Below are 12376 nucleotides of genomic sequence, written 5' to 3'. Positions count from 1 at the left end.
TGCAATCAAAACATGTTGCTAACAGTCTTCGATTACCCGAACTTAAAGATTTCCCAGAGCAAATTAAAAAAAGCTGGTCAGCTGATGGTATCTTCTATGCTTAGAAATCCTTCTAACTGAGTAGAATGCAGTGAGTGGCAGCCATGAAGCAGAACCAGCATGGCTTCCTTTATCATCTCATTTAGCATAAGAAGCACAGGTATTTCCTTTATAATAGGACTCTGACTACTTTCATGCTTTTTATGTCCTGATATGTGAAACACGATACAAAAAAAACATGTTTTAGCAGAAGTACTTGATGTGCCTTCAGTGGATCATTTTTTGGAACTGGACTCTTGTTGCAGCACAGATGTGGAAACCACTGCACATCACACTTTAGTTTAGTCCGACAGCTGGAAAAACTCAAACTTTTCTCACATAGCTATGAATAAACCTCAGTCTGAGGATGACTTGTTGAATCTGACTTATAAACTCTTGAATCATTTTTCCTCTTCTATTAAAAACTCACTGACACAAGACATTTTAATTTGACTTATTATCTTTAACTCAGCTTCTGTCACATCTTTATCTTTTTTCTGTTTTTCATATTTAAGGGCAGGATTTTAGGGTATTTCTATTTGCTCACTCTGCATTAAATCAGGCATTTTATGAGCATTGTTTCGTACAGAAATGAGCTGCTTTGTTCTTGTAAAAAAGCCAAAAATGGAACTTCACTTAAAAATGTTGTAGGAAACTGGATAAAAGATCTTTATTGTGTCATTTTGGTTTATCAAAAAACAAGACGAGCTTAATGTGAATATGTGAAATGTGAATATCCAAATATGAGACAAAATGTACCAAATGAAATGAGCACGAACAGGTGACAGAAACTACAGATGTGTTCTTTTCTGACAGCAGGGGGCAGTGTTGCACCAGTTGTTCCTCTCAGGGAGCGGTTCGCTTTGCTTTCGAAGCACTGTTCTTGGTTTTGAGCCATTTATAAATGTATTTTTCAGCAAGAATATGAACAAATATATTCGTAATGGTAATAATATTAACAGCAATGTATCTAATAATAAAAAAATAGGGAAAGGCGTATTTTCAGAGGTGTATTTTCATGTTTCTTTAAAAAATGACAGGTGTTGGTGTGAATAAAGCTTTTTAGACACCTGCTTTGTCTAGTTTACAGGGTCTTTAATGCATTAAATTGTAAAGAGTACAAATCAAGTTAATTTAAGAATTTGTTTAACTTTTACAAAATATTGTTTTAGCTTTAAAACAAGTCAGGGTGCCGCCTCGTGTCTTCTGAGCTCAACGTGAAACAAGTAAAACAAAAATGTTCAAAAGTTTTTGAAGAAAAGCACACAAAACCGCATATCTGAGTTAAACAGAAACAATTTTATTTACAGTTTTCAGACAAGCAGAACAATAAAAGAAGGTATATATATATAACAGGGTAAAAATGAATTAAATGAATGGAAATGATTGAAACGAGTAAAAAAAAACTACAGATTCATGCAAACATTGTCCCTCCTGCAGATGGAACCCCTCGTTATGCAGTGGCAGTTGTTTGGGTGTGGTTCACATCTGCAGATGGAACTTATCACGAACGGCTGTAACTCAAACTAAGCGCCAAGCACAACAAAATCAGTGAAAAGTATACTTGTGCGGCATCATGAATTAATTTCATGGACCACTGAGCATTCACATCAAGTCCTTTCTCAGTCTCTCTGCCTTCCCGCCCGGCTTCTCTCTCCTCAGACAAAGTCCTTGGGTGCAGATGAACGTGGAGCCGTGTACTTGGCAGAGTAGGTGTCTTTGGGCGGGCAGTTGGCGCAGAGAAGTCCTCCGCCCAGTAGAAGCAGGGTAGAGGCCCCCCACCCGATGAAGAGTGATGCTCCCATCTCATTCTTCTGGGAGCTGCTAAGCATGGGGTTGTAGAACTCCCTGATGATGGAATGAGCCGTCCAACAAACGGGGATGAGGCACATAACCCCGGCAATGATGAACATGACACCGGCAGTGATGCCGATCTTGGCTTTGGTGCTCTCATCCTCCACGCAGTTTGTGCACTTGCCTCCGGCGATGCCAATGAAAAGGGCGAGGATTCCAACCAGAATAGATATGATGATGAGGGCCCGGGCGGCCTGCAGGTCCTGGCTGAGGGCCAGCATGGAGTCGTACACCTTGCACTGCATCTGGCCCGTGCTCTGAACCACGCAGGTCATCCAGATGCCCTCCCACGTGGTCTGAGCCGTGACGATGTTCTGTCCGATAAAGGCCGTCACCCTCCACTGAGGCAGGGCGCAGACGATGATGGTCCCGACCCAGCCTATGATGCACAGGGCTAAGCCCAGGATCTGAAATCCAGCCGACACCATGTCTCAAACTGTTGTCCAAAGAAATGTAGGTCCAAAGGTTTCTGTCTGTGAAAGTCTTTTACTTGAGAGATCCCCAAGAGTGAATGTTAGAGGAAGGTTGGAGCAGGTCTTTTATACGGTTAACTCAGCGGGGGGGGGTTGACACATGCTGACACACTGTCACACAGGTGTGACGTGGTTTCTGTAACCCCCCCCCCCCCGTCAGACCCAGACATGTGTAATCATGTGGGTTTTTGTTGTTTCGACATGCTGTGACTCATATGTGCTCAGCATAGAAAAGCAGACCAAAGATTAAATTAAAAAAAAAGTGCTAACCACACCTTAAAGAAACACTTTTAACAATCAGATGGCTTTTTTTTTCTGGTTTCGTGCTGCACTGGAAAAAAATGCCCCTCCAAAAATAAGTAGCCTAAGAAAAACAACAAATACAAGATGTTTTTAATTGAAATAAGCAAAAAAATCTGCCAATGGAACTAGTGAAAATCGGCTTGTCAAGATTTCTTGAAATAAGATGTGATATTTAGGACTTTCGAGTTAAAAGTGATCTTGAAATTAGCTTAAAAACCTCTTCAAATGAAAAAAAAAGATTGTTTCATGTGAAATATGACTCAAAACAAGATGTTTTCAAGACTTTTTCACTTAAAGCAATACAATGTAACTTCTCAAAAAGCCCACTTTGGAGCCGAGAGCAACTCTAGTCCGGTCTCCTGCTTTGTCGTAAATCTCTTTCTCTTCCTTGCTTAATCAGTCAACGTCTTCTTCTGTTTCTTCGGTGCCTCTGCCATGATGATCGTACTGACAATGTTGCGCTAGCTTAGCCTTATACCTGGGAGCGTGAGAGGGGTCTATTTGTTTTTGCGGTAGGTGTGCCAGAAAGCAAGTCGAAGTACTTCCGCTCAGCTCCCGGGCCGGTCCAGCGAAGTTACATAGCACAGTTTTTCCAACTCAGACCCCCGAAGGGCATAGGAGACAGGCCAATCGTAATATTAAAACTCATTCTAGCCGCACAATTTTTTTCAATATTTTAAGGTAGAAATGTTACATAGTATTGCTTTAACAAGATATTCAAGATGTATTGTATTAAAACAAGTCCCTATATCTGGCTGAAATAGAGCTTGTTAGGCAGTTGTGTCTTATATTAAGTGTAATGAGATACTCAATGAGAAAAATATACTTGGTAAGATTTAGATCTTTTCCAGTGTGTGCTATTAGTGTATTTTTGAGTGTGTCTTTTAAAGGTTGGACAAACAATTATCAAGATTCCTCTTAAATCCCTTACAGGTTATACATGTCTTTGATATCTCCCAGGTCAAAATGTGAAGTCTTTATCCTCTGATGTTTTTAAATTCGGCTTTAGTTTGAGAGAAAAAAGTAGAGCCTCCACATTTCTTGTGCCCAGTAACTGAGACCGAAACATGTCAGAAAGTGTTTTTAAGTGGATAAAACACAATTCCTGCTCTTAATGTTAACTATTTCTAGGTGTTAGAATGAAACACATTGAATCAGATAACATTTAGCATAAATAAGAAGATTAGTTGGCTCCTAAATCAAACTGGCTAATGCAGAATATTTATAACACGATAAACAAATGACAACAGAAATGCAGTTTTGTGCTCAGGCCATTCAGATTATTCACACACAACAATCCAACTATGATCATATTAACTGAAACAGGCCACATCCATGTAAGAGAAAAGCAAGAAGCGAGAGCATGTGCATGAAAGCAAACATTTTCTTACAAACCTTAGCTTTCCGGTAACAGAACAACTGCTGACCGTGTGGTGATGTCAGTCCTTAAAGGATGAGGAGCTGCAGCAGGATGGCACGGCTTGTCCAGGGAGGGCACTTTGCAGTCCAGGTCCCACTTTAATTATCTATAGTTTTATCCACAGAGGTAAGAAGACATCAGGAGGGAGATTTTTTGGGGGAAATGGCAGACGCCGTGCCAAGGATTCCACTTGTTAGACTGTTGCAAAAAGAGGGAACAGTGAAAGGAGGCAAAGGGAGGTAGAGAGAGAATCAGATGTTTTCAGAAAAGAATGGAGGCAGTGTTTAAGAGCCAGATCTACCGTTAGGACTATAATACCTCTATTTTATCCAAGGTAGGATCATTAAAGGTACTTGAGCCTGGCTATGGAGATTGGGTTCCGCACATAAGGACACAGGGAGGAATTTTTGCAATTAAGACTCTGAGGAGAGATGGATTCAGGCTGAGATCAGCCCTGATGTAGAGCTACAAAAAAGGTTGCAATCACCTACTGCACTGGAAAAAATCAAAGTCTTACCAAGTATATTTGTCTCATTTCTAGTCAAAAAATCTCATTACACTTAATATAAGACACAACTGCTTAACAAGTACTATTTCAGCCAGATATAGGGACTTGTTTTAATACAATACATCTGGAATATCTTGTTAAATAAAAAAGTCTTGAAAACAAATTGTTTTGAGTCGGATTTCATATGAAACAAGCTTTTTTTTTTACATTTGAAGAGATTTTTAAGCTAATTTCAAGATCACCTTTAACTCAAAAGTCCCAAATATCACATCTTATTTCAAGAAATCTTGGCAAGCCAATTTTCACTAGTTCCAATAGCAGATTTTTTTGCTCATTTCAAGCAAAACGTCTTTTATTTGTTGTTTTTTTACTTATTTTTACAGGGGCATTTTTTCCAGTGTATCATAACATTATGCTGGTGGGAATCACTCAAAAGGACTGAATGTAATGTTCATATTCAGCTTTTCATTTTATGTTATCGCAGGATGCAATGATCGGCAAATATTTCAAGCCCGATATTAAAAACCAACATTTAAAATGTGTATCATTCTGAAATGTAATTTGTAATATATTTTTGGAGGGGCATTTTTTCCAGTGTGAATGCTTTTGTAAGAATCCTATTTGGTGAACTCGGTAACTTTAACTCACGTTTAATGAATCAGACTGAGGACAAAGTAAAGTCATGTTGTGAAACAAATAGTGTTTTTTCAATGTAAAGCACCCACTGACAACATTTCAGGATATTCAGCTGATTCCACACACATGCCAGAGTAATGCGCTCTATAAGATAAAGGGAACAAAACAAATTCTACAGCAACAGGCACTCGTAGGACTCCAGGAGCCGTGAGAAAATGCCAGAGGGAGGTGAAGCAACAAGTGTCAGCAGGCAGTCAGAGGCAAGCCCAAACGCCGAAGTAACGGCTGGCTTTGGCTTTCATTCAGGCGTCCAACCCTTCAGCTTATCTGGTTGGGTCACTATGCAGATCAATGTCGAGCTGAAAAAAACCCGCGAAGCAAACAAGGGAAACAAGGAGAATAAGTTAGCATTAAATCATCCATCCATCCATTTTCTATCACTCAACTCAACTTTATTTATAAAGCCGTTTAAAACAGCCGTGGCTGAAACAAAGTGCTGTACATGAGTAACAACACGAAATATAAGGCAAAAAACACAAGTACAATGTAAAAACAATAATACACAATAACAATATTAAAACAATAAAAACAATAACAGAAACAGAGCCCCATGCTGGGTTAAAAGCCAGGGAATAAAAAATGGGTTTTAAGACGGGTTTTAAAAATGGGCAGTGAAGGGGCTTGTCTGATGTGAAATGGGAGGTCGTTCCACAGTTTTATCCACTATAATCCAACTGTTGGGCCGCGGGGGGCCGGAGCCTATCCCAGCGGATAGATGGACCCCAGTCCCTCACAGGGCCACACAGAGACAAACAACCACACTCACGCTCACTCCTAGGGACAAATTTAGAGACACCAATTAAGCTAACATGCATGTTTTTGGAGGAAATCATTTTCATTTATGTTGATTTAACAAGGTCAAGGTCACGTTTATTTATACAGCACCTCATAACTTTATACAGCACCTTGTAACTTTATAAATAAATAAAGTATTTTCTATTCTATTCTATTCTATAACAACCTGGGTTGACCAAAGTGCTTTACATGAATAAATAACAATAAAATTCAACAGAAACATTTAACAAAGAAATTCAGCAAGAGATAAAAAAAAACAATTTACACACACACAGACAACATTTGTTTCACCCAGGTCTGAAAGTCTGAGAGAAAAGGTGGGTTTTAAGAGATGTTTTAAAAAAATTCGAGAGTTTCTGATGAACGGATATGCAGCGGTAACCATGGTAACCCATTGCAAAGTTTAGGGGCACCAGCCACTGACAGACTGAACAACAAATGAAAAGTAATCACATTTATTTACGATCATCCTACACTGAAAAAGAACAAAACATGAGGGGAAGTACTTTATGGAAGCTTTTGAGACATAATGGAAACATTTTTTCTTAGTTACATTGTTTGGATTATTCAAGAGCTAAAAAAAAAAAAAGTGGTTTCATGTATCAAAATGGGACGGTATGCACCTGTGTGACTTCATCGCAGCGAGCCCTGAGGCCACCGCTCAGGGAGTGTCACAGTTTCACTGGGCTATTTATGTATTTACAGGTGATTACTGAGAAATGCATGTTCGGGCATGACACACGATAAAACAAACGCGGGTGTTAAGTTTTCCTTTGTTGGTAGGTTGAATTAAACATTTAAAAAATCTCCCTTAAATATAATAAATAAATTATATTATAATTGTAATTATAATTTCCCTTAATTAAAACAATGAAACACACAAAGCTGTGAAGGGAATGTTGATATAAGTTCATTTTTGAGGTGAAATAGTTAAAAAACTGGGGAAGTGTTCCGTAGGCAAATGACAAAAACAAGCAACTTCTGCTTCCTTTTTTTCTTATTTGACTTCCTAAAGCATTTCACTGATTGGGTTTGACACGCATCTTCAAACACGTAATAAATAAAAGATTAGTTTAGTTAAATTAAATTAAATTAAAATCAAACATAAACGTTATTGGACACAAAAACGCTAGCTGCAGTTAGCATTAACCAGCAGGGGACTTTGGGTTTCAATGGGTTAAGGACAACCTGTTGCACCTTCAGTAAAGTGGTCAGACCGGCTTCCACTCCCATCACAGGTGGATGTCAGAGAACTCTGCATGTTGCTGCATGTGCGCTTCCTGAAACCGATCCATCAAGTGGCTGCACCTGCTGGAAATTTGCTTTCAAAACATTACACAAAGGCTCGTCACACTCTCTGTTTGCTCGCATGAATAAGGTGTTAGCATAAGATAGATACAGCGTATTATATATTCAGTGCTGTAAAACTGTTCTTATTTGTATAATTCAGATAGATTATTGTATTAAAGGGATAGTTCGCCTCTTTTGACATGAAGCTGTGTGACATCCCATATTAGCAATATAGTTTATGAACATTTTCTTACCACCTGCTGCGTCCTGTGAGCCGAGTTCCAGCCTCGTTTTGGCGTTGATGAAGGTATCAAATCAAATCAAATCAAATCAAATCAAATCAAATAAAATTTATTTGTAGCACATTTCATGTACAAAACAGTTAAAAATGCTTCACATAAAATAAAAGCATTGCAGCAGGGAGTGGAAGAAGCATTAAAAATACATAAAAGAATATAAAGAGAAACAAACAAAATAATTTAAATGAATTTAAAAACAAGCAACAGCAGTCCAAACAAGATATTGTGCAGATTTCATGCATAGATACATGAGAAAAGAAATGTTTTTAACCTGGATTTATAAATGTCTCCATTTGGTGAAAGTTTAATCTCCACTGGCAGTTTGTTCCACTTGTTTGCAGCATAACAGCTAAATGCTGCTTCTCCATGTTTAGTCTGGACTCTGGACTGGACCAGCTGACCTGAGTCCTTGGATCTAAGAGCTCTGCTGGCTTTATATTCTCTGAACAGATCACAGATGTATTTTGGCCCTAAACCGTTCTGGGATTTGTAAACCATCAGCAGGCTTTTAAAATCTATTCTGACTACCTTCCAGTGCCGGAAGCTAGTCTGGCTAGTTGGCTGGGGCCACAAAAATAAAATACAGTGCCAAGCGATTGTGAGGTCTGACTTTTTCCTGTTGAACGATTTTGTGATGCAAATGTATTAATCCTTTGAACGGACATTGTTTTGAGAAGCAAAACGCTTTATTTTTTAAGCCCCAGCCAACTAGCCGGTCTACCTTCATAAAACGCCAAAACGAGGCTGGAACTCGGCTCACAGGACGCAGCAGGGGGTAAGAAAATGTTCATAAATGATATTGCTAATATGGGATGTCATACAGCTTCAATGCAAAAGAGGCGAACTATCCCTTTATTGTCAGTCTCAAGGAAGCAAAATGGGTTTAAACTTTCAAATCATGCTTATTGTAAAACACGGGAGTGGTTAGATCTAAATAATGCAATTAAACAATTCAACATCCATCAATCTAATCATCCATTATTTTACATTATCACTGGTTGGGCTGTTGAGAAAAAAGGTCCAGCAGTGAAATCCAGACATCCCGCTCCCCAGCCACACTTTCAAGCTAATCTTGGGGGATCCCGAGGCGTTCTCAGACCAGAAGAGACATATACAATTCAGCATATTCTGGGTCTGCCCCAAAAAATCTCTAAAGGGAGGTGATCAGGAGGCATCCGAATGATGCTGGTAAGTGAACCGGATCTGGGAAAAATCTGGCAATGGTGGCCCAAGTGTGGACCAGCTCTGGCAAACCGGATCTGGGCCATCATGTGGGCCAGATGTAAGTGCATCATGTAGGCCAGATGTAAGTGCATCATGTGGGCCAGATGTAAGTGCATCATGTAGGCCAGATGTAAGGGCATCATGTGGGCCAGATGTAAGGGCATCATGTAGGCCAGATGTAAGGGCATCATGTAGGCCAGATGTAAGGGCATCATGTAGACCAGATGTGAGGGCATCATGTAGGCCAGATGTAAGTGCATCATGTGGGCCAGATGTAAGTGCATCATGTAGGCCAGATGTAAGGGCATCATGTGGGCCAGATGTAAGGGCATCATGTAGGCCAGATGTAAGGGCATCATGTAGGCCAGATGTAAGGGCATCATGTAGGCCAGATGTAAGTGCATCATGTAGGCCAGATGTAAGGGCATCATGTGGGCCAGATGTAAGGGCATCATGTAGGCCAGATGTAAGGGCATCATGTAGGCCAGATGTAAGGGCATCATGTAGACCAGATGTGAGGGCATCATGTTGGCCAGATGTAAGGGCATCATGTGGAGCAGATGTAAGGGCATCATGTGGGCCAGATGTAAGGGCATCATGTGGGCCAGATGTAAGGGCATCATGTAGGCCAGATGTAAGGGCATCATGTAGGCCAGATGTAAGGGCATCATGTGGGCCAGATGTAAGGGCATCATGTGGGCCAGATGTAAGGGCATCATGTGGGCCAGATGTAAGGGCATCATGTAGGCCAGATGTAAGGGCATCATGTAGGCCAGATGTAAGGGCATCATGTAGGCCAGATGTAAGGGCATCATGTGGGCCAGATGTAAGGGCATCATGTAGGCCAGATGTAAGGGCATCATGTAGGCCAGATGTAAGGGCATCATGTAGACCAGATGTAAGTGCATCATGTAGACCAGATGTAAGTGCATCATGTGGGCCAGATGTAAGTGCATCATGTGGGCCAGATGTAAGGGCATCATGTAGACCAGATGTAAGTGCATCATGTGGGCCAGATGTAAGGGCATCATGTAGGCCAGATGTAAGTGCATCATGTGGGCCAGATGTAAGGGCATCATGTGGGCCAGATGTAAGGGCATCATGTGGGCCAGATGTAAGGGCATCATGTAAGCCATATGTAAGGGCATCATGTGGGCCAGATGTAAGAGCATCATGTAGGCCAGATGTAAGTGCATCATGTGGGCCAGATGTAAGGGCATCATGTAGGCCAGATGTAAGGGCATCATGTGGGCCAGATGTAAGGGCATCATGTGAGCCAGATGTAAGGGCATCATGTGGGCCAGATGTAAGGGCATCATGTGGGCCAGATGTAAGGGCATCATGTAGGCCAGATGTAAGGGCATCATGTAGGCCAGGTGTAAGGGCATCATGTGGGCCAGATGTAAGGGCATCATGTAGGCCAGATGTAATGGCATCATGTGGGCCAGATGTAAGGGCATCATGTAGGCCAGATGTAAGGGCATCATGTAGGCCAGATGTAAGGGCATCATGTGGGCCAGATGTAAGGGCATCATGTGGGCCAGATGTAAGGGCATCCTGTAGGCCAGATGTAAGGGCATCCTGTGGGCCAGATGTAAGGGCATCATGTAGGCCAGATGTAAGGTCATCATGTGGGCCAGATGTAAGGGCATCCTGTGGGCCAGATGTAAGGGCATCATGTAGGCCAGATGTAAGTGCATCATGTAGGCCAGATGTAAGGGCATCCTGTGGGCCAGATGTAAGGGCATCATGTAGGCCAGATGTAAGTGCATCATTTGGGCCAGATGTAAGGGCATCATGTAGGCCAGATGTAAGGGCATCATGTGGGCCAGATGTAAGGGCATCATGTAGGCCAGATGTAAGTGCATCATGTAGGCCAGATGTAAGGGCATCATGTGGGCCAGATGTAAGTGCATCATGTGGGCCAGATGTAAGGGCATCATGTGGGCCAGATGTAAGGGCATCATGTGGGCTAGATGTAAGGGCATAATGTGGGCATCATGTGGGCCAAATGTAAGGGCATCATGTGGGCCAGATGTAAGGGCATCATATGAGCCAGATGTAAGGGCTTCATGTGGGCCAGATGTAAGGGCATCATGTGGGCCAGATGTAAGGGCATCATGTGGGCCAGATGTAAGGGCATCATGTGGGCCAGATGTAAGGGCATCATGTGGGCCAGATGTAAGGGCATCATGTGGGCCAGATGTAAGGGCATCATGTAGGCCAGATGTAAGGGCATCATGTGGGCCAGATGTAAGGGCATCATGTAGGCCAGATGTAAGGGCATCATGTGGGCCAGATGTAAGGGCATCATGTAGGCCAGATGTAAGGGCATCATGTAGGCCAGATGTAAGGGCATCATGTAGAACAGATGTAAGTGCATCATGTGGGCCAGATGTAAGGGCATCATGTAGGCCAGATGTAAGGGCATCATGTGGGCCAGATGTAAGGGCATCATGTAGGCCAGATGTAAGGGCATCATGTAGGCCAGATGTAAGGGCATCATGTGGGCCAGATGTAAGGGCATCATGTAGGCCAGATGTAAGGGCATCATGTGGGCCAGATGTAAGGGCATCATGTAGGCCAGATGTAAGGGCATCATGTAGGCCAGATGTAAGGGCATCATGTAGGCCAGATGTAAGGGCATCATGTGGGCCAGATGTAAGGGCATCATGTAGGCCAGATGTAAGTGCATCATGTAGGCCAGATGTAAGGGCATCATGTGGGCCAGATGTAAGGGCATCATGTGGGCCAGATGTAAGGGCATCATGTAGGCCAGATGTAAGGGCATCATGTAGGCCAGATGTAAGGGCATCATGTAGGCCAGATGTAAGGGCATCATGTAGGCCAGATGTAAGGGCATCATGTAGGCCAGATGTAAGGGCATCATGTGGGCCAGATGTAAGGGCATCATGTAGGCCAGATGTAAGGGCATCATGTAGGCCAGATGTAAGGGCATCATGTGGGCCAGATGTAAGGGCATCATGTGGGCCAGATGTAAGGGCATCATGTAGGCCAGATGTAAGGGCATCATGTGGGCCAGATGTAAGGGCATCATGTAGGCCAGATGTAAGGGCATCATGTGGGCCAGATGTAAGGGCATCATGTAGGCCAGATGTAAGGGCATCATGTAGGCCAGATGTAAGGGCATCATGTAGGCCAGATGTAAGGGCATCATGTGGGCCAGATGTAAGGGCATCATGTGGGCCAGATGTAAGGGCATCATGTAGGCCAGATGTAAGGGCATCATGTAGGCCAGATGTAAGGGCATCATGTGGGCCAGATGTAAGGGCATCATGTGGGCCAGATGTAAGGGCATCATGTAGGCCAGATGTAAGGGCATCCTGTGGGCCAGATGTAAGGGCATCATGTAGGCCAGATGTAAGGTCATCATGTGGGCCAGATGTAAGGGCATCCTGTGGGCCAGATGTAAGGG

General features: G+C 42.4%; 1 protein-coding gene across 1 annotated transcript; it reads right to left on the bottom strand.

Moving 5' to 3' along the window:
* Positions 1-1358: 1358 nt before the first annotated feature.
* On the bottom strand, positions 1359-2451 carry LOC142388008 (claudin-4-like). The gene has a single exon (XM_075472831.1). The coding sequence runs from the start codon at positions 2358-2360 to the stop codon at positions 1737-1739; it is 624 nt and encodes a 207-aa protein (XP_075328946.1). The 5' UTR covers positions 2361-2451; the 3' UTR covers positions 1359-1736.
* Positions 2452-12376: the final 9925 nt, after the last annotated feature.

The sequence above is a fragment of the Odontesthes bonariensis genome, chromosome 9 (assembly GCF_027942865.1).
Source record: "Odontesthes bonariensis isolate fOdoBon6 chromosome 9, fOdoBon6.hap1, whole genome shotgun sequence".
NCBI classification, from domain to species: Eukaryota; Metazoa; Chordata; class Actinopteri; order Atheriniformes; family Atherinopsidae; genus Odontesthes; species Odontesthes bonariensis.
This window is presented reverse-complemented; position numbering and strand designations above follow the sequence as displayed.

Coding starts and splice junctions, on each gene's coding strand:
- LOC142388008 (XM_075472831.1), bottom strand. CDS start 2,360: ATGGTGTCGGCTGGATTTCAGATCCTGGGCTTAGCCCTGTGCATCATA.